The sequence below is a fragment of the Carex rostrata genome, chromosome 29, assembly GCF_964058835.1.
Source record: "Carex rostrata chromosome 29, lpCarRost1.2, whole genome shotgun sequence".
Lineage (NCBI taxonomy): Eukaryota > Viridiplantae > Streptophyta > Magnoliopsida > Poales > Cyperaceae > Carex > Carex rostrata.
In genome coordinates, this window is record NC_135946.1 from 3,060,779 (window position 1) to 3,085,038 (window position 24,260).

At 34.2% G+C, this 24,260-nt stretch overlaps 1 protein-coding gene and 1 long non-coding RNA gene across 6 annotated transcripts in view; both read left to right on the top strand.

Moving 5' to 3' along the window:
* The window catches only part of LOC144546499 (uncharacterized), a 205,884-nt gene extending 181,924 nt beyond the window's left edge, over positions 1-23,960 (top strand). The window contains exons 2-4 of one of the 5 annotated variants that reach the window (XM_078295051.1): positions 732-1,181; positions 23,553-23,621; positions 23,921-23,960. In XM_078295051.1, coding sequence (XP_078151177.1) covers positions 732-1,048 — 317 coding nt within the window. In that variant the 3' untranslated portion in view covers positions 1,049-1,181; positions 23,553-23,621; positions 23,921-23,960. Of the gene's footprint in view, positions 1-438; positions 1,182-11,793; positions 12,348-23,125 lie in introns of those variants that run through there. The other 4 variants (XR_013508799.1, XM_078295050.1, XM_078295053.1 and 1 more) reach the window with 4 other exon arrangements.
* Positions 9,562-11,703, top strand: LOC144546505 (uncharacterized). Its single transcript, XR_013508809.1, has 2 exons — positions 9,562-9,715; positions 11,459-11,703. It is a non-coding gene; the product is annotated as an uncharacterized LOC144546505 (long non-coding RNA).
* Positions 23,961-24,260: the final 300 nt, after the last annotated feature.

A 24,260-nucleotide genomic window follows, 5' to 3' on the forward strand; every position in this document is an offset into this window, starting at 1 on the left:
AAGAAAGCCTGATCTCAATTTAAAATCAATTCTTTAAAATATTTTTCTACCAAGAGAAAAGATTACCATAATCACCTGAAATGGAAAACTTAGCAATAATAATCATTTTCTAAGTACATGTAATAGTATTATCAGCAAATCTCATTAGCCATTTAGCTAACAAAGCCCGGCCTATTCATCAATCCTAAATCAAGGACCCCTAAACCTCCCTGTTTACTCCTACTAACTAGCTTCTGTTGTTCAAAATTTACTTTCTCTTTCACTTTCATCCAAACGGTCTTATTAAAAAAATGACCCAACAATTAATTCTGGGGGTCCCACACAAAATTAATTCAAGTATATTTTATTTACAATCGTAATTATCATCTTTAATCTCTCATACCACACTGACAGAACATTAATTACCCCAATTTTTTCACCCTTTCAATTTTCAAAAAGTCCTATATAAACCCCCTCAGACTCTCCTAACAAAGCACAACAAGTGCATAACACTAAAATACCAAGACACACATATATTCTACTACATACAATAGTCTACATGTCTATTTCCAAGTTGTTCTTGGTTGTTCTCTTTGGTGCTCTCGTTTGCACCGCAACCGCAAGAGATCTCTCTACAAGTAATGACAAACATGTGAATGTGAAAGGAGTCTCCACTGGTGCAGATACTGCAGACTCAAAAATTCATATAATTATAGGTATTCCGGGAACTCCTAGAACTCCTAGAACTCCAGCAACTCCGGGAACTCCGAGAACTCCAGCAACTCCGGCAACTCCGAGAACTCCGGGTACTCCAGCAACTCCGGCAACTCCGAGAACTCCGGGTACTTCAACTGGTCTAGGTACTCCAGGAACTCCGGGAGCACCGGGTACTACAACTGGTCCGGGTGCTCCGGGTGCTCCAGGAACTCCGGGTGCTCCGTGCCCTGGGGGTACTCAGACTGCTCCAACTGCTCCGACACTTCCAACTGCTCCAACTATTCCGGGTAGGGGTACTCCGGGTACTCCGGGAACTCCAGGTACTCCGGGTACTGGGTGCACCTCCAAATAGATGCATCCGAGGTACCCACTGTGGCGCTACATCCCGTGTTTGGTTAAATGTTTGAGATGGCATCAAATCTTAATCTAGTTAGTGTAACTGTGATGTGATGCTAGCAAGTTTTTTTTTTTTTTTTCAAAGTAAGGTGATTTTGAATCATGATATGTATTATCAGTGTAAAGCTGAAAAAATAATCAAAATACTGAAGGTAATTTACTGGTAATTTATTTTGTCAATGTTGTAGATCTGAAGTTTTTTTAGTTCTTCTGTCAATTATAATAATCAATTTGTAAATCAAATATGAAAGTAGACAACAAGAGAAGAATTATTTTTTTTCTTTGCAAAACACCACAGAAGAGGGAAGAGATCGAGGGTCACGCTACGCATAAGGCAGTATAAGGACACTGCATCGAATATGTTGTTTCTAAATTTGATTTTATGTTACTACCGAACTACTGATGTTGTAGCACGCTAAGGAACCGCATTAAATATGTGATTATTTTGTGAATTCGCAAAGGAACAGCATCAAATCATTTCGTGTGGACGTGTGGTTCCTTCCATGCCGTCAAAATATTTGGTGATCTTCCCTGTTCTATGTAAAATATTTATATCTTTCTAAACATAAAAAATTTCAGCCTTCTGTTTTATTCTTTTAAATTTGGCAGTGTTCATTTGCAGGCTAGGATATTACAACTTATCATGCGTTGCATTAAATACAATTCAACCTAAAAAGGTACGCTTGAGATCTCTGAGGGACCTAGCTGTATAAATTATGTTGTCTCCGCCTGGACTGAATCAAAAAACACTTTGCTTGATATATATATATATATATATATATAGAGAGAGAGAGAGAGAGAGCAAAACTAGGGTGTAATGTGCTCACCAAGAAAGATTGGTGAGTACATCTCCAAATGGCTATCGGATTGATTCCGAACTACAAATTTAAACCGTTGAAATTCAAGTACTTCGTGAGTGATGCATATACATAAAATATTTTAATGTTTCGAATTCATTAAGTACATGATCAAGCAGTCAAAACAATGATGAAAAATTAATACATAAAACATTTAAAAAAAAAATTTATAAAATATTCATTGTTTTGACCGCTTAACCATATGCTAAATGAATTCTAAACTTTAAAAATTTTGCATGTACATGCATCACTCATGAAGTACTTGGATTTTAACGGTTTAGATTCGTAGTTCGGAGTCAATCCGATAATCATTTGCAGGTGTGCTCACCAACTCCTCTTGGTGAGCACATCACACCCTAGTTTTATATATATAGAGAGAGAGAGAGGTAGACTAATATACAATCGATTGTTCCTGAGGTCCTGTACAACCAAGTCACTTTCCGATTTTTAAAGTCCAAATGATCAATCCAAACCGTTCATCTTTTTTTCCATATTAATATGTGCTTCTAGACCTAATTTTACATTTTTCTGATTTTTTTTTACTATTTATTAAGCCACTTTGAAAATCGTTGATCCAACGGTAGCTTCTGGTTTTACTGTTTTGCTAAGCCACTGTTGAATCAGCGGTTTTCAAAGTAGCTTAATAAATAGTAAAAAAATTCAGAAAAAATGTAAAATTTGGTCTCCAAGCACATATTAATATGGAAAACAAGATGAACGGTTTGGATCGATCATTTGGACTTTAAAAATCGGAAAATGACTTGGTTGTACGGGACCTCAAGAACAATCGATTGTATATTAGCCTACCTCTATATATATATATATATATATATATATATATATTTCTTATTATTTTAGTGCACATTCATCGGAAGAAAATCATTTCTTGTTTATGAATAAAAAATTAAAACAACATAAAATGTCCTATTTTTCTCTTTTGAATTCCTAATTTTTCAACATAAGCTCACCGAGATAAAATAAACATTGTATAAATGTTTATGTGATGAAATTAAAATTACGTAAGAAATATATATATATATACTTGATTAAAATATTTTTTCTAAATATTAATTATCATCTAAGCGTCTCGTACCTATCCGTGGCCCATAGAGGCTGGTTATTGGTAAGTGGGGGATCGAAATTCCTGCCCCCAGGGGGTAGGAATTTCCTGCCCCCAGAGTCACTGTTAGTGGACCCCACCCACCTCAAACCCTAAACCCGGCCCCACCCACCCTAAACCCGACCCCACCCCACAGTGACTGAGGGGGCAGGAAAATCCTGCACCCCGGGGGGCAGGTGATCTGCTCCCGGTTAGTGGACCATGTTCAATTACTTTCCACTCCCGCTCTCTTCGAAACCGTGTGAACCCAAATCTGCATGATCCGAATCATTTTGGGCTGCTCTGAAGTCTGAACTGAACGACCCTTCATGATTAAGTTAAGAATTGAGAACTTTAAAAAAAGGAAGCCGTCTAATTGTCCACAACTAGTTGTTCACGTTTTGTTCACAAAAAAACTGTCATTTAACTTGTGCGAATCCTGTAAAATTTCATATTCATTGCTGTAAACTTATGTAAGTAATCTTATAGAAAACGCACTTCAAAATTCTAATATTCAGCGGGACCACTTGTGTACTTGCAACTTGCACAATTTGTCAAACTAACTATACTTAATGTGAGACTACTTTATGTACTTCTCTAACTGACAGTTAATGACAGTTTTAAAACCTTGTAGAACATTTTAAAATTGAACCACTTCTCAAACATGCAGTTTTTTCAAAATAATCCCGGAAATTATACAAAATTAATTTTTTTGCATCAAAATTAATTTTTTTAATCAAATTTTCATTTTCAAAATTAAAATTAATTTTAATTTTTTTGAAAATTAAATCATCATTTTTTTTTCTTCAATTATTAATATTTATATATGCATCTATATCATATAAATTAACACTACACATACTGTAAAATATACAGATGCAAACTAGACAACTTCAATACTGTAAAATTTCTAAAGATAAACTATAAAACTAACAGATGCAAACTATAAAACGGTAAATCTGAAACCTAAAACACTATAAAACTGAGATAAACACACTGCAAAATTCAATACTATAAATTTAAAAGATGTAAACAGTAAAACTAACAGATGCAAGCTACAAATCATCAATACATCAAATATTCACAACCACATTGTTAAACATTAGTAACTGTTCGCAAAATGAATACTGTAAAATCACAAGATGAATAATGTCAAATTAACTGGGTGAATACTGTAAAATGACAATATCAATACTCCATATCGCCTCTCTATCATCTCTTTCCTCTAGATTTTTACAAGATTAATACTGTAAAATCACAAGATGAATATTGTCAAATTAAAATGATGAATACTGTAAAAAGACAAGATCAATACTCCATATCTCCTCTCTATCATCTATTTTCTCCATATTTCCACAAAATGAATATTGTAAAATCACAAGATGAATACTGTAAAATCACAAGATATTCGAATGCATTAATTTCTAAAATCTGTCTCACAATTCACAAATCCAAGATCTCTATTAGTAATATATTTATACATGACTATTAAGATTCCATTAATAACTCATTTCCAATAGTGTATTTTTTATCTCAACAAAATTTAATATAGGTCCGGTATTCAATAATTCATTAAATTAATAAAATTAAACTTCTAAGATTGAATAAGCCTTTTTATTTTATTTCTGTATTAAATAATCTATTGCATATATAAATCCGGTTACTGGATTTAGTGACTAATTTCTTTTATTAATAATTCGATTTAATTGTTCCACATCTTGAAATTTTAATGATTTCTTTTTGTGTGCCTTTATTCTCGGATAGAGATTTTAATGAGTAATTGGTTCGGTTAGAGTATCTAGCACCTTTTCTTTTCTTTTATACTTGATACTTCTTTATCTTATTTCTTTTAACGATTTAATCAAGTAATTATACTCTAGGAATCATAAATATTTTAGGCAGTAATCAAATAACTATATAATTATTAATACGCAACACTAATTTAGGAGTAACGTATACATGACGTTTAGGTTTGAACTCTGGAGTTCTAGAAGATCTCAAGACGCCTAAGAACTTCCCTACGACAACAGGTGCGAGTTTCCTAGACTTTATAAAACTATTTTACTTTTTTATTGTCATTCAACTGCTTGTTATTGTTGCATTAGTTTGATTTATGCATGTTGTTTTCAAACCATTCATATGACTTGAGTAGACACAAATAAATTGCATGAAATGATAGAATTCATATATTGACAAAGAACTTGCATGAATAGGATGTGTTGAGCATGGCATGAATTGTATGATTAAATAAATGTGGTTGAAAATGAACGAATAAGGAAACTGAACAGGGGCCGATATGCTTGCATATTGGGATGTATACATTGGGTCTAGTGTTTGACTGGACCCCTCGTTAACGTGACTGTAGGCGAAAGCGGTCCTGTCACGGGTCTAACCCTAGCATCTGGCGGGAGTTCCGCGGTTAGGGCGACAGCCTCCCAGCATCAGGCGGGAGTTCCGCGGTTGGGTTGGCGGTTTCTTTCGGCGTCGGGCAGGAGTTCCACGGTCGAAGAAACAAGAAAATTAAATGGTTTCTTCCAGCGTCGGGCGGGAGTTCCGCGGTCGGAGAAACAAGAAAAGTAAAAAAAGAAAAGAAAAGAAAATGAAAGAATGATTAAGGAAATATATAGCAGTAGATGCATTGCATTAGGGAATATATATGCATTTTATTTCTTATCATATTTGTGAATATAAGTAAAGGTTTTATAAACTCTGGGCTAGAACTAAATCCCGCACTGAGAGAAGATTCGATCTCTCACCCGTTCCACTTTTATGTGGGTTTCAGGTAACGAAAATGAAAGATTCGAGCAAGGACAAAAGTGAGACTAAGCGGGAAAACATATTAGTGATAAATTGCCACATATTGTTTAATTTTTGTTTCTATAATTATATAGTGATACATTGAGCAAGCATGGCAGTGTCTGTGTTACTAGCCATGTCCGCCATGATTGCTTGTGAAAACTCTTTTGCTTATGGAATAAAATGTGGTTTTATTTAAACTTTATTGATAATGTATGTGATGTGTACACACCTTACGTAGAGATACGTGGCGGGTTGTCTCGGGGTGTGACACAAGGATCGGTGAAGTTCTAACAATTGAGCTCGAGAGGAAGAAAAGGTCTGGTCAAGATCAGACCAGAGTTCCGTCATGGTTGCACAGGACACGACTTCGCCTAGCATGATCTCTAACAGGGAAGAACGAATCTAGGCAAGAATCATCTGATCTTGTTGACACCAATGGTCGTAAGATGGATTATCATGTAATTGTCCCTCAATCGTCAATTTGGCAAGTGGAGGTGGAGACGCAAGATACTGGTGCAGCCGATGCCCATGGAGATAAGGTAAAACCTAAGATTTCCATGCCAAGAAATTGGATCTGTTCAGCTTAGTGGATATTGAAAGATTTAGCATCACAATGGATTCTTTTTGGGGTGGAAGAGAGGAGAAAGAAGGATTTGTTAATGGAGGATCTGAGGTAGAAGACATGGTGCTCTGATACCATGAAATGCTAAGTGCTTTAGCATTAAAGAAGAAGATAAGACAAGTTGAGATTGAATCTTGAAACCATACTTTCATTAACCAGAAACGAAGTACATGCTGCTACTTATATAGTGCTATAGCAGTGACAGAACCTTGTATTAATTACAAACATAGCCTTTTGCTAATGACAAGTATAACAACAGAATATGTAACAAACTATGCTAATTGAATGTCTAACTAACTATGTTTGACTGGTCTCATCTAGTCTATCAGAAAAAAAGGGCGATAGAGTAACCTAGCTGTCGCGCCCCCCACACCACCCCTCCCCACCTCCTCTATCCCTCCATTTCAACCCTTTCATATTCTTCTACATCTCAATCCGATACATGGGTATACTCCCCTCTCCCGCCTCTATCTCCTTGAGCGGAGAAGAGAATGAGAGAGGGGAGAGAACGGAACCGACCGGAGTCGAAAATGCAGTATTGTCGGAGCTTGGAGGGTATAGTCTCTACCCATCTCGATCGGAGCTAGGCGGTGAGTTGATCTGGCCGTCAAAGCGCTGCGGTGAGTTGATCCGGCCGTCAAAGTGTCGCGGTGAGTAGATTCGGCCGTAGGAGCGCTGCGGTGAGTAGATCGGACCTTTGGAGTGTGGCGGTGAGTAGATGTGACTGTCATAGTGCGGCAGCTATCGGACAAAAATAAATCCAACGTGGAGAGAGTTAGAGAATGATGTATTAGGGTGTTTAAGAGTGTAAATAAGTATGATTAGATGATTAGAGCAATTTAAGTAAATTAATGAGAATAAAGGAGTTTAGATTTAAAAATTAGAGTCATTTGACTCGTTGTAAATACATTTTTTTATCAATGAATTTGTTAGTTAGCATCTAAAGCTACTAACCTTTAAAAAAAGAATACCATTATTCTGGACGGGTCATGAAATAGTTTGTTCCAAAGCAACAGTTCCCACCCTCCGATCCTATATCCGAGGCCAAGTGGAGGCAGCTCCACGGCCCAAAGGTCACCACGGACGATAAGGATTGGAGAGAGATTTGGCAGTGTTCATTTGCAGGCTAGGATCCTACAAATTATCATGCATTGCATTAAATACAATTCAACCTAAAAAGGTACGCTTGAGATCTCTGAGGGACCCAGGTGTATATATAAATTATGTTGTCTCTGCCTGGACTGAATCAAACAACACTTTCGGACCAATCAAATATAATGCAGTGATCATATGATTACATATTACAAATAATGAAGGTGGGTAATTGGAAAGGTTACTTTCTTTGGGGGAGACCAAAATTTAACTAATTTATATATAGAGTGAGAGATGGGCTACGGTGAGTTGCAAAGTAAAATGCGTTTCTATTTCACGCAATAACTTTATTTTCAAAGTTCTGAACGTTGATCTGAACCGCTCAATATGATCTCAACGTGATCTCCATATATATATTTTTTATTATTTTAGTGCACATTCATCCAAAGAAAATCATTTCTTGTTTAAAACAACATAAAATGTCCTATTTTTCTCTTTTGAATTCCAACATAAGCTCACCGAGATAATTAAAATGAACATTGTATAAATGTTTATGTGATGAAATTAAAATTACGTAAGAAATATATATATATATACTTGATTAAAATATTTTTTTCTAAATATTAATTATCATCTAAGCGTCTCGTACCTATCAGTGGCCCATAGAGGTTGGTTATTGGTTAGTGGACCACGTTCAATTACTTTCTAAATATTATCATCTAAGCGTCTCGTGCCCATTCTCTCCGAAACCGTGTGGACCCAAATCTGCATGATCCGAATCATTTTGGGCTGCTCTGAATATTTAACTGAAAAAATATTAAGAATTGAGAACATTAATAAAATAAGTGATAAAATATTTAACTTAAAAAGTTATGATGGATATATAATATACAAGGCGTAAATAGTAAAACGTTTATAAGAACTTCACGAGTCGAATATAAAGATAATCCTACATCGTTTAACTTCACAAGTGTTATGCTATTGCACACAGTCATATATTTTTTTTGAAAATATCACACAGTCATACAATTTAAGAGCCCTTGGGATTGTCCAATTTAAGAGCCTCTTGCAAGATCTGACTATTCCGATTGTACCATATTTGACATTTATTTAATGCAGGCATGCCTTACCGAGAAAACTTCGGCTAATAATGAGGACGTGTTTTTAAATACAAAAACCACCACGGCAAGTCGGCAACGCGCGCATGAATATTTGTAATAGAGAGGAAGAAGAGCGAAAATTAAGGAGGCGCAATAAGTCAAAGAAAGGACGAAGCAGGTCAGTGGAACCTCTCTTTCAGAGGTTTTGGTCTTTTGTGGCAAATACCACCCACCAATTTGTGAAGTCAAAATGCTTTTTAATTTCGTCTAGTTCTATAAAGATATATACTAATTATAGTTCATAGCCAGAGTATGGTATCCACATATCCACATATATATACAAAATATCCACATGCATATATATACAAAACATGTCTTGTCAAGAAGAAAAAAAATACAAAATAATATCCTGAAATTTATCAAAATATCCTAAAATTTATCAAAATATACCAAACATATCCTATATTTTTTTCCAATTTTATATTTCCAAACATATCATATCTTTTTTTCCTCGAAATTAATACAACTACATATAAAATTGGTGTCGGTAAATATTGTAAACTACGTACCTAAACAAGTGGGGACATATATACCATTTAAATATGCTGGATGCATGCTAACATTACTTCATTGAGAAAATATTTGGTTTTGTCAAAGAACAATTTTATCATAGCTAGAGTTCGAATCTGGTGAGGTACCATATATACCTCATAGCTAGAGTTAAAGAATCGCTCGTTTTAATACTGCACGAATCGCTTTGATGCTTCAAGTTAAATACTAACAGTTTACTAAACGATTATTAATGATTGAGCAGTCCCCTATGACTTTTTTAGCAGTTTGTGAGGAATTTTTTGCAGGAATAAAGCTGTGGGGATTTTATCAGGATCCTAAACTTTCAGGGAATAAATGTAGCATTAATGTTTTTAGAATATATTAAACTTTTGAAACATATATGTCAAAATAATCCATACTTTTTAGCCAAATGACATTGAACTTTGTTGCAAAATAAATCAGCAGATTAAGATTTATGTTTCTTCAATTGGTGAGATTTTAAGTGTATGATATATTTTATTTATGTTATTAATTATCAAAAATAAAATTTTCAGTGTTCTTTTTTATTTTCTTTTTTTTATAACAGTGGGTAAAACCCACCGATTTTCATATTAATGAAAATCAGTCATACAATATTTATCAGAGACCGATACCAACATCCTGGTACTAGTATACAAAAAAATAAAATAGAAGATAAGCATAGGTAATTTAGCAAAATACCTATGAACTACAAAACATGCTAACAGATCAACAACAAAAAGACCAAAATATCAACTACAACAAAAACAGAATAAGCACCAAGATCATTAATTGAAACTTCTCAAAATATAAACTTTTGAAACCTGTTCATCTAAAAGGTCTTCCAAAACATCTTGTCGTCCTGAATCAGTTTCCATCCCTTGCCCAAGCATAGGGATTGTAGCAGGACCATCCACCATTAAAGGCATAGGAGAACCTTCTCCTTATAGGACCATTGTATCAAATGAAGCAGAAATTGTAAGTTAGAATTTGCATCATACCTCTGGTGTTGACACGAAAACTGAGCTATAGCTACGATCTGTACTCCTAGACTCTGAACAGATCTAGAAGAGCCCCCTTTGAATATTAACATGTTTCATTCCAGCCAAACACTCCAAAGAACAACACCTCATATAATTTTAACTATATTAGGATCTTTCATAGGGATAACTCTATCTAAGTCCCACAAATCATGAATGAAACACAATCAAAAGGAAACATATTATAATCAGCAATCCATTGCCTAATTTCATGCACAACTTTACACTAAACAAACAAATGATCTACTGTCTCAGATTCACAGCCTGTATCACCCTACCACGCTCTCTTCAGAAGGTTATCTTTAGTTAACACCCTATTGTTTTTAACTAACCATGAAAAAAAAAAATTGAAAGGCATTTTAGCATTCCAATTTGACTTAAACTCAATTAGGAATACCCCCATAGACCAACCAAGAGTATAAAGAATGCACCCTTAGAAGACCATCTCCATATTATACTATCAACATTATCACAAAGTTGAAAAAATTGAAATTTAGTAATTAATTCTCGCCATTCTTGAAGAGACACACCTGTCAACTGTCTGGCAAATTCTAAATTCAAACCATGATTGGCAAACACTTGTGTAACCAACATATGCTGATTGTAAGTAATGATGAACAAATTAGAACACATGGTACTTAGTGAACATTGATTAGCCCACCTTTCTAGCCAAAAAAAAACTGACTGGCGATTACCAACTTGCCAAGAAATCCCGATCTCAATTAAAAATCTATCCTTTAAAATATTTTTCCACCAAGAGAAAAGATTACCATAATCACCTGAAATGGAATACTAATTAGCAATAATAATCATTTCTAAGTACATGTTTATCAGCAAATTTAAGTAAATTGAATACCCTAGTAAATGGAATACCCTACTATTATCAGCAAATCTCATTAGCCATTTAGCTAACAAGGCCCTATTCATCAATCCTAAATCCAGGACCCCTAAACCTCCATGTGTACTCCTACTAACTAGCATTCTGTTGTTCAAAATTTACTTTCTCTTTCACTTTTATCCAAACGGTCATATTAAACAATTGAACAAACAATTAATTCTGGGGGTACCACACAAAATTAATTCAAGTATAGATTATTTACAATCGTAATTATCATCTGTAATCTCTCATACCACACTGACAGAACATTAATTACCCCAATTTTTTCACCCTTTCAATTTTCAAAAAGTCCTATATAAACCCCCTCAGACTCTCCTAACAAAGCACAACAAGTGAATAACACTAAAATACCAAGACACACATATATTGTACTACATACAATAGTCTACATGTCTATTTCCAAGTTATTCTTGGTTGTTCTCTTTGGTGCTCTCGTTTGCACCGCAACCGCAAGAGATCTCTCTACAACTAATGACAAACATGTGAATGTGAAAGGAGTCTCCACTGGTGCAGATCCTGCAGACTCAAAAATTCTAGGTATAGAAACTCCTGCAATTCCTGCAATTCCTGCAATTCCGGCAATTCCTGCAATTTCGGGAATTCCGGGAACTCCAGGAATTCCAGTAACTCTGGCAATTCAGAAAACTCTGGGTACTACGACTGGTGGTGTAGGTACTCCGGGAACTCCTGGAAGTCCGGGTACTACGACTGGTCCGGGTACTCCGGGTGCTCCAGGAACTCCTGGTGCTCCGTGTCCTGGGGGTACTACGACAGCTCCGACTGCTCCGACACTTCCGACTGCTCCGACTATTCCTGGTAGGGGTACCCCGGGTACTCCGGGAACTCCAGGTACTCCGGGTACTGGGTGTGCCTCCAAATAGGTGCATCCGAGGTACCCACTGTGGCACTACATCCCATGTTTGGCTAAATGTTTGAGATGGCATCAAATCTTCATGGTTTGGTATAATTAATTAGCTAATTAGTGCAAACTGTGATGTCATGCTAGCTTGTATGTTTTTATTGTTTTTGTCAAAATAAGGTGATTCCGAATCATGATATGTATTATCAGTGTAAAGCTGAAATCATGGATGTAATGAATCATGTCTATGTATAAGAAATGAAGTACCGAACCTGAGGAAGTTAATATAAAGAATTTATAGTCATGCTAATTATGTTTATAGAGTTGTTTCTGCTGATCGAGTCTATAAATCAGCTGCAATTATATATGTTATATGGGTGAACTATGCACTTGTCTAATCTCTGAAAAAAACAAACGAAAGCCAAATTGACAATAAATTTAAGCACTTAACATTTCCTTTCAAATAGTATGCTAAAAATATTTATGCCTTTAATAAAATTCATAAAGTTTGATAAGCTATAGATAACTAGTACTGGTAGAGAACCAGCAGAAAAAATATTTGAAGTTATTGAAATGTCCTATATAAATTATATATATGTATGAACCCCCTCAGACTTGCATGAACAATTCCAGCTCCTTGTATAAATATTGCACACACGAGCAGTAAATAAGAACTCTTTGAATAATAAGTTCTAATCACGGTATGTTTTTGTATCTATACCACTATAGTGTTTATGTATAAGATTATTTAAAAACCTCGAGTCTCATCTCAAATCTCAAGATTACTTAATTACTTAATTTTCTTCTTTGTTCTTTCTCTTTTTTGTAAGTGTTACATTCAGCAATTGGCATCTAAAATTTGTTTATGGCATAAATAGATCAAGTCATTGTTATGAACTTGAATAAGGTAAATTTATTTGCAATTTTTTTATTGCATGCAAATTTTGAGAATTGGAAAATTGAGTAAATTTATGATAAAATTGGTAAAATAGTTTAATTTTTTGTCCTATATATCCTCTATTTTTAAAATTGCAATAACAATTCCATACAATAAATTAATAATCACTTCATGCAAATAAACACTTTAACTTTTTCACATTCTATAAATTCTATTTTATAGTCATTAATTTCGGAAAAAATAATCAAAATACTAAAGGTAATTTATCTTGTCAATGTAGTAGATCTGAAGTTTTTTTAGTTCTTCTGTCAATTCTAATAATCAATTTGTAAATAAAATGTGAAAGTAGACAACAAGAGAAGGATTTTTTTTTTCTTTGCAAAACACCACATAAGAGGGAAGAGATCAAGGGTCACGCTATGCATAAGGCAGTATAAGGAAACTGCATCGAATATGTAGCTTCTAAATTGGATTTTATGTTACTACCGAACGAGTGACGTTGTAGCACGCTAAGGAACCGCATTAAATATGTGATTATTTAGTGAATTCGCAAAGGAACAGAATCAAATCATTTGGTGTGGTTCCTTCCATGCCTTCAAAATATTTGGTGATCTTTCCTGTTCTATGTAAAATATTTATATCTTTCTAAACATAAAAAATTTCAGCCTTCTTTTTTTATTCTTTTAAATTTGGCAGTGCTCATTTGCAGGCTAGGATCCTACAACTTATCATGTGTTACATTAAATACAATTCAACCTAAAAAGGTACGCTTGAGATCTGTGAGGGACCTAGATGTATAAATTATGTTGTCTCTGCCTGGACTGAATCAAACAACACTTTCGGACCAATCAAATATAATGCAGTGATTATATGATTACAAATGAAGGTCGATAATTTGAAAGGTTATTTAGTTTGGGGAGACCAAAATTTAACTTTATATATATATATAGAGGAAGGTTCAAATGCCTCCATTATTTTTTTGTGCCTCCATCATGCCTCCATTTTTAAAAACTTAAATAACTTAAAGTTTAAAACTTAAACATCAAAATAAAACCATTAGATGTGATCTATGTTATCTTTTCTATGTGCTCATAAAAAATTATCACCTTTTGATTTTGCTTTTATATGAATCAATAAGTTGAAAAATCAACGTCTATAAATTATCCACATTAGTATACATTTTTACAAGCTCAAGATGACAATCAAACCAAAATTGAAATGTCATAATTTTTTACACGTGCATAGATAAAATGATGTAGTTCATGTTCAACGATTTTATTTTGAATTTTAAGATTTAAATTTTGAGTTATTAAAGTTTTTTAAAATAGAGGCATGATGGAGGCTTTTGAACCCTCCTCATATATATATATATATATATATCTTATTATTTTAGTGCACATTCATCGGAAGAAAATCATTTCTTGTTTATGAATAAAAAATTAAAACAACATAAAATGTCCTATTTTTCTCTTTTGAATTCCTAGTTTTTCAACATAAGCTCACCGAGATAAAATAAACATTGTATAAATGTTTATGTGATGAAATTAAAATTACGTAAGAAATATATATATATATATATATAATATATATATATATATATATATATATATATTTATATATATAGAGAGAGAGATATGGGCTATGGTGCATTGCAATGCATGAACCCCCTTATGCATTGCACTATAATCACGGATTTAAAGTCCAAACGACCGATCCAAACCGTTAGATGTTTAATCCATATAGAAATGTACTTGGAGACCAAATTTTACATTTCTTGGAATTTTTTTACTATTTATTAAGCATTTTTTTAAATTGCTGTTTTGCTGTGAACAGTAAAAAACAGTTAAATTTTCTGAACCATCAGATCAGTGACTTTCAAAATTGCTTAATAAATAGTAAAAAAATTCCAAAAAATGTAAAATTTGGTCCTCAAGCACATATTAATATGAAGAACAAGATGAACGGTTCGGATTGGTCGTTTGGACTTTAAATCCATGATTTAGAGTGCAATGCATAAAAGGGTTCAAGCATTGCAATGCACCATAGCCCATCTCTATATATATATACTTGATTAAAATATTTTTTTCTAAATATTAATTATCATCTAAACGTCTCGTACCTATCAGTGGCCCATAGAGGCTGGTTATTGGTTAGTGGACCACGTTCAATTACTTTCAACTCCCGTTCTCTTCGAAACCGTGTGAACCCAAATCTGCATGATCCGAATCATTTTGGGCTGCTCTGAAGTCTGAACTGAAAGGCCCTTATTCATGATTAAGTTAAGAATTGAGAACTTTAATAAAAGAAAGCGTCTAATTATTCACAACTAGTTTTTCACGTTTTATTCACAAAAAAACTGTTATTTGACTTGTACGAATTCTGTACTTGATGTGGGACCACTTGTGTACTTACAACTTGCATAACTTGCCCAACTAACTATACTTGATGTGGGACCACTTTATGTATTTCTCTAACTTATAGTTAATGACAGTTTTAAAATCTTCTAGAACATTTTTAAATTAAACCACTTCTCAAACATGCAGTTTTTTCAAAACAATCCCCAAAATTATACAAAATTATTTTTTTTCAATCAAATATTAATTTTCAAAATTAAAATTAATTTTAATTTTTTTGAAAAAAAATTATAATTTTTTTCTTCAATTATTAATATTTATATATGCATCTATATCATATAAATTAACACTACACATACTGTAAAACATACAGATGCAAACTATAGAACTTAAATACTGTAAAATTTCTAAATATAAACTATAAAACTAACAAATGCAAACTATAATACGGTAAATCTGAAACCTAAAACACTATAAAACTGAGATAAACACACTGCAAAATTCAATACTATAAATTTAAAAGATGTAAACAGTAAAACTAACAGATGCAAGCTATAAATCATCAATACATCAAATATTCACAACCACATTGTTAAACATTAGTAACTGTTCACAAGATGAATACTGTAAAATCACAAGATGAATAATGTAAAATTAACTGGGTGAATACTGTAAAATGACAATATCAATACTCCATATCGCCTCTCTATCATCTCTTTCCTCTAGATTTTCACAAGATTAATACTGTAAAATCACAAGATGAATACTGTAAAATTAACATGATGAATACTGTAAAATAACAAGATCAATACTCCATATCTCCTCTCTATCATCTATTTCCTCCAGATTTCCACAATATGAATATTGTAAAATCACAAGATGAATACTGTAAAATTAACAGGGTGAATACTGTAAAATGACAAGATCAATACTCCATATCGCCTCTCTATCATCTCTTTCCTCCAGATTCTCACAAGATGAATACTGTAAAATTAACCGAGCGAATACTGTAAAATGACAAGATCAATACTCCATATCTCATCTTTATCATCTCTTTCCTCCAGATTTCTACAAGATGAATATTGTAAAATCACAAGATGAATACTGTAAAATTAACAGGGTGAATACTTTAAAATGACAAGATCAATACTCCATATCATCCTCTCTATCATCTCTTTCCTCTAGATTTCCACAAGATGAATATTGTAAAATCACAAGATGAATACTGTAAAATTAACAGGGTGAATACTTTAAAATGACAAGATCAATACTCCATATCATCCTCTCTATCATCTATTTCCTTCAAATTTTCACAAGATGAATACTGTAAAATCACAACATGAATACTGTAAAATTAACAGGACGAATACTGTAAAATGACAATATCAATACTTCATATCGCCTCGCTTTCATCACTTTCAAATAAAAGTTCAAAACAATCTAGATCTGTTACTGCATCAAATCAAACAACAAATATACAAATAAAGAAATAACTCACTAGATTTAAATTCCACCCTGTTCTTCAACCCTGACAACTTCTATCCGATCGGAATCCACTCTTGAAGGTTCCGTCATGATCATGTTTAAACAACGAGATCAAGTCAGTAATCTAAAAAAAATCATCATTGCTGAGGAAAAATAAATCAGAAAAGAAAAATGAATTGAAGAACTCGAATGAGAGAGAGATCCCGAGAACTCGACGGAGAGAGAGATCGACGGTGAGGAGGGTGCGATGACGTCGCCTCCGTTACACCGAGAGGAGAGTCATTATTGAGATCAGCAGTTGGGATGACAGTAAGGGAATTGAAGGAGAAACAGAAGCTGGAGGCTTAGGTGCGGTTGAGACCGAGACAGAGATGGGGATGGTGGCCCGAGAAGGGGACGGGAGATAATGTTTGTGGATAGAACGTGAACAAACATCTATGAACCAGAACCTTTTCTCTTAATAAAATAAGTGATAAAATATTTAACTGAAAAAGTTATGATGGGTATATAATATATAAAGGCAAAAATAGTAAAACGTTTATAAGAACTTCACGAGTCGAATATAAAGATAATCCAACATCGTCAATAACTTCACAAGTGTTATGCTATTGCACAGAGTCATACAATTTAAGAGCCCTTGGGATTGTCCAATTTTAGCGAAAGGAAGATTTTCCAAATCTAGCAGACAGGAGCTCTTCGCAAACCTATTGGAATATAGATTTGCATAAGAACGTCGCATTCTATAAACTGATAGTGGGGTAATCTCGATTATTTCAACTACGGATGGTATAAAGAAAGGACGTAACTGTGAACTTAAATCATTCTAGTCTTGGTAATTGAGATTTATAATTGGTCTTTATGCGATTGATTAGGGTGAGGCTAGGGTACCATCCCCTACCAGTCCTTCTCAATTAGGGTGCTATAGTGTACCTGTGATTAACACTAGAACATGATTAACAACTCTCATATTATATTTGATACCAATACAAACCACACGCGATTCTGATTGGAGTAGAAACCATAAGTGACACGTTTGCGCATTAGAATGCAGTTGGTGAGAAACTAGATTAAACGAGTAAGAATGATATAATGCATGATCCCTAGAAGCTCATCTTCTAAACAATCAAACATCTATTGCACTGTTGTAACTGAACATTACAACCAAACAATCAAACAACCTAAAATAACTAAAAACCTAGACTTGATTAATTATTATATCTTTTAATACACTATCCTTGTAAATTGACACCCCGATCTATATTATACGATAGATTCATGCGCTTATGAATCGATTGTAGAGTAGAAAATTAGAGTTATAAATATTATTAGTTCTGATTTTGACCCATCATTGGCCCCCATCCGAGCCTAAGTATTACTTCAAGCAAATGTATATTAGCACCGTGTATTGTAAGTATACTGGCACAATATTTTACTATGAGCAGCCCTTTGAGGAGAGGGTCGAGGTACAAGATGGTACATGGAGTACTAGGATCATGCAACTACTGCTAGACTGATGTCGAGAGCATCAATGTTACTAGCTTGTAGAGGTGTCTCTCATTTGTTTCTAGGTGATTGAGTACAATTATTCTAGAGTTTTTTTATGAACTTTTTTCGCTAGAGCTTTTGGCTCTTTCGCCCAGAGAGAAAATGAAATGCTAAGTGCTTTAGCATTAAAGAAGAAGATAAGAGAAGTTGAGATTGAATCTTGAAACCATACTTTCATTAACCAGAAACGAAGTACATGCTGCTACTTATATAGTGCTATAGCAGTGACAGAACCTTGTATTAATTACAAACATAGCCTTTTGCTAATGACAAGTATAACAACATAATATGTAACAAACTATGCTAACTGAATGTCTAACTAACTATGTTTGACTGGTCTCATCTAGTCTATTAGAAAAAAAGGGCAATAGAGTAACCTAGCTGCCGGGCCCCCCACACCACCCCTCCCCACCTCCTCTACCCCTCCATTTCAACCCTTTCATATTCTTTTAGATCTCAATCCGATACACAGGTATACTCCCCTCTCCCGCCTCTATCTCCTTGAGTGGAGAAGAGAATGAGAGAGGGGAGAAAGCAGAGCCGACCGGAGTCGAAAATGCGATATTGTCGGAGCTTGGAGGGTATAGTCTCTACCCATCTCGATCGGAGCTAGGCGGTGAGTTGATCTGGCCGTCGAAGCGCTGCAGTGAGTTGATCCGACCATCGGAGCGTCGCGGTGAGTAGATCGGATCTTTGAAGTGTGGCGGTGAGTAGATAGGACTGTCAGAGTGCGGCGGCTATCGGACAAAAATAAATACAACGTGGAGAGAGTTAGAGAATGATGTATTAGGGTGTTTAAGAGTGTAAATAAGTATGATTAGATGATTAGAGTAATTTAAGTAGATTAATGAGAATAAAGGAGTTTAGATTTAGAAATTAGAGTCATTTGACTCGTTGTAAATACATCTTTTATCAATAAATTTGTTAGTTGGCATCTAAAACCACTAACCTTCAAAAAAAGAGTACCATTATTCTGGACAGGTCATGAGATAGTTTGTTCCAGAGCAACCGCTCCCACCCTCCGATCCTATATCCGAGCCCAAGTGGAGACAGCTCCACGGCCCAAAGGTCACCACGGACGATAAGGATTGGAGAGAGATTTGATCAGTTTACGTGATGAGGGAGAAGAGCGAAAATTAAGGAGGCGCAATAAGTCAAAGAAAGGAGGAAGCAGGTCAGTGGAACCTCTCTTTCAGAGTTTTTGGTCTTTTGTGGCAAATACCACCCACTAATTTGTGAAGTCAAAATGTTTTTTAATTTCGTCTAGTTCTATAAAGATATTTACTAATTATAGTTCATAGCCAGAATATGGTATCCACATATCCACATATATATACAAAATATCCACGTCTCTTGTCAAAATATCCACATACATATATATATACAAAATATGTCTTGCCTTTTTTTTTTTTTTTTTGACACTGTTGGTAGAAGCTACCAAACCAAAAAATAATCCAACCTCAATAATATCCTGAAATTTGTCAAAATATCCTCGTATATATGCAAAACATGTTGTCACCATCTAGGACCAAAATATCCACATATATATACAAAAGAGGAGGGTTAAAATGCACCCTCCCTTTTGTGCTCCTAACGTGCACCCTCTCCTCATATCTTCATTTTCAAAGTTTAAATAGTCAATTCGAACCTTCCAACGTGTTCTTCATATTAAAATGTGCTTGGAGACCAAATTTTACATTTTTTGAAAATATTTAACTATTTTTTTCAGAATTTTCTAAAATCATCACTGTGCTGAATTTTTTTATTGTTTAGTTTAATCAAAAATTCTGAAAAAATAGTAAAAATTTTCCAAAAAAATGCAAAATTTGGTCTCCAAGCACATTTTAATATGAAGAACACGTTGGAATGTTCGAATCGACTATTTAAACTTTGAAAATGAAAATATGAGAGGAGAGTGCACGTTAGGAGCACAAAAAGGAGGGTGCATTTTAACCCTCCTCTATACAAAATAATATCCTAAAATTTATCAAAATATATTTCCAAACATATCCTATCTTTTTTTCCAATTTTATATTTCCAAACATATCATATCTTTTTTTCCTCGAAATTAATATAACTACATATAAAATTGGTGTCGGTAAATATTGTAAACTACGTACCTAAACAAGTGGGGACATATATACCATTTAAATATGCTGGATGCATGCTAACATTACTTCATTGAGAAAATATTTGGTTTTGTCAAAGAACAATTTTATCATTTGGATAGGGATATTTGGGTGATTTTTGGGCAATTTAGTTCGAATCCGGTGAGGTACAATATATACCTCATAGCTAGAGTTCGAATCTGGTGAGGTACCATATATACCTCATAGCTAGAGTTAAAGAATCACTCATTTTAATATTGCACGAATCACTTTGATGCTTCAAGTTAAATACTAACAGTTTACTAAACGATTATTAATGATTGAGCAGTTTCTCGTGACTTTTTTGACAATTTGTGCGAGGTTTTTTGCGGGAATAAAGCCGCGGAGATTGTTATCAGGATTCTAAAGTTTCAGGGAATAAATGTGGCATTGATGTTTTCAGAATATATTAAACTTTTGAAACATATATGTCAAAATAATCCATACTTTTTAGCCAAATGACATTGAATTTTGTTGCAAAATAAATCAGCAGATTGAGATTTATGTTTCTTCAATTGATGAGATTTTAAGTGTATGATATATTTTATTTATGTTATTAATTATCAAAAATAAAATTTTCAGCGTTCTTTTTTATTTTCTTTTTTTTATAACAGTGGTTAAACCCACCGATTTTCATATAATGAAAATCAGTCATACAATATTTATCAGAGACCGATACCAACATCCTGGTACTAGTATACAAAAAAAAAGATAGAAGATAAGCATAGGTAATTTAGCAAAATACCTATGAACTACAAAACATGCTAACAGATCAACAACAACAAGACCAAAATATCAACTACAAAAAAAACAGAATAAGCACCAAGATCATTAATTGAAACTTCTCAAAATATAAACTTTTGAAACCTGTTCATCTAAAAGGTCTTCCAAAACATCTTGTCGTCCTGAAGGATCATTGTATCAAATGAAGCAGGACCATCCACCATTAAAGGCATAGGGATTATAGCAGGACCATCCACCATTAAAGGCATAGGAGAACCTCGATCCTGCTGATAGGACCATTGTATCAAATGAAGCAGAAATTGTTAAGTTAGAATTTGCATCATACCTCTGGTGTTGACACGAAAACTGAGCTGTAGCTACGATCTGTACTCCTAGACTCTGAACAGATCTGGAAGAGCCCCCTTTGAATATTAACATGTTTCATCCCAGCCAAACACTCCAAAGAACAACACCTCGTATAATTTTAACTATATTAGGATCTTTCATAGGGATAACTCTATCTAAGTCCCACAAATCATGAATGAAACACAATCAAAAGGAAACATATTATAATCAGCAATCCATTGCCTAATTTCATGCACAACTTTACACTAAACAAACAAATGATCTACCGTCTCAGATTCACAACCTATATCACCCTACCACACTCTCTTCAGAAGGTTATCTTTAGTTAACACCCTATTGTTTTTAACTAACCACGAAAAAAAAAAAATTTGAAAGGCATTTTAGCATTCCAATTTGACTTAAACTCAAAATTAGGAATACCCCCATAGACCAACCAAGAGTATAAAGAATGTACTGAGAATGCACCCTTAGAAGACCATCTCCATATTATTATACTATCAACATTATCACAAAGTTGAAAAAATTGAAATTTAGTAATTAATTCTCGCCATTCTTGAAGGGACACCTGTCAACTCTCTGGCAAATTCTAAATTCAAACCATGATTGGCAAACACTTGTGTAACCAAGATATGCTGATTGTAAGTAATGATGAACAAATTAGAACACATGGTACTTAGTGAACGTTGATTAGCCCACCTTTCTAGCCAAAAAAAAACTGACTGGCGATTACCAACTTGCCAAGAAATCCCGATCTCAATTAAAAATTTATCCTTTAAAATATTTTTTCCACCAAGAGAAAAGATTATCATAATCACCTGAAATGGAATACTTAGCCATAATAATCATTTCTAAGTACATGTTTATCAGCAAATTTAAGCAAATGGAATACCCTAGTAAATGAAATACCCTACTATTATCAGCAAATGGAATACCCTAGTATTATCAGCAAATCTCATTAGCCATTTAGCTAACAATGCCCTATTCATCAAATCTAAATCCAGGACCCTTAAACCTCCATGTTTACTCCTACTAACTAGCGTTCTGTTGTTCAAAATTTACTTTCTCTTTCACTTTTATCCAAACGGTCGTATTAAACAATTGACCAAACAATTAATTCTGGGGGTACCACACAAAATTAATTCAAGTATAGATTATTTGCAATCGTAATTCTCATCTTTAATCTCTCATACCACACTGACAGAACATTAATTACCCCAATTTTTTCACCCTTTCAATTTTCAAAAAGTCCTATATAAACCCCCTCAGACTCTCCTTACAAAGCACAACAAGTGAATAACACAAAAAACCAAGACACATATATTCTACTAGATACAATAGTCTAGCATGTCAATTTCCAAGTTATTCTTGGTTCTTCTCCTTGGCGCTCTTGTTTGCACCACAACCGCAAGAGATCTCTCTACAACTAATGACAAACATGTGAATGTGAAAGGAGTCTCCACTGGTGCAGATCCTGCAGACTCAAAAATTCTAGGTATAGAAATTCCTGCAGTTCCTGCAATTCCTGCAATTCCAGCAATTCCTGCAATTTCGGGAATTCCAGGAATTCCGGGAACTCCAGGAATTCCGGTAACTCTGGCAATTGAGGAAACTCCGGGTACTACGACTGGTGGTGTAGGTACTCCGGGAACTCCTGGAAGTCCGGGTACTACGACTGGTCCGGGTACTCCGGGTGCTCCGGGAACTCCGGGTGCTCCGTGTCCTGGGGGTAATACGACTGCTCCGACTGCTCCGACACTTCCAACTGCTCCGACTATTCCTGGTAGGGGTACCCCGGGTACTCCGGGAACTCCAGGTACTCCGGGTACTGGGTGCGCCTCCAAATAGGTGCATCCGAGGTATACCCACTGTGGCACTACATCCCGTGTTTGGCTAAATGTTTGAGATGGCATCAAATCTTCATGGTTTGGTATAATTAATTAGCTAATTAGTGCAAACTGTGATGTCATGCTAGCTTGTATGCTTTTATTTTTTTTTGTCGAAATAAGGTGATACCGAATCATGATATGTATTATCAGTGTAAGGCTGAAATCATGGATGTAATGAATCATGTCTATGTATAAGAAATGAAGTACCGAACCTGAGGAAGTTAATATAAAGAATTTATAGTCATGCTAATTATGTTTATAGAGTTGTTTCTGCTGAGTCTATAAATCAGCTGCAATTATATATGTTATATGGGTGAACTATGCAATTGTCTAATCACTGAAAAAACAAATGAAAGCCAAATTGACAATAAATTTAAGCACTTAACATTTCCTTTCAAATAGTATGCTAAAAATATTTATGCCTTCTTTAATAAAATTCATAAAGTTTGATAAGCTATAGATAACTAGTACTGGTAGAGAACCAGCAGAAAAAATATTTGAAGTTATTGAAAAGTCCTATATAAATTATATATATGTACCCCCTCAGACTTGCATGAACAATTCCAGCTCCTTGTATAAATATTGCACACACGAGCAGTAAATAAGAACTCTTTGAATAATAAGAAGTTCTAATCACAGTATGTTTTTGTATCTATACCACTATAGTGTTTATGTATAAGATTATTTAAAAACCTCGAGTCTCATCTCAAATCTCAAGATTACTTAATTACTTAATTTTCTTCTTTGTTCTTTCTCTTTTTTGTAAGTATTACATTCAGCAATTGGCATCTAAAATTTGTTTATGGCATAAATAGATCAAGTCATTGT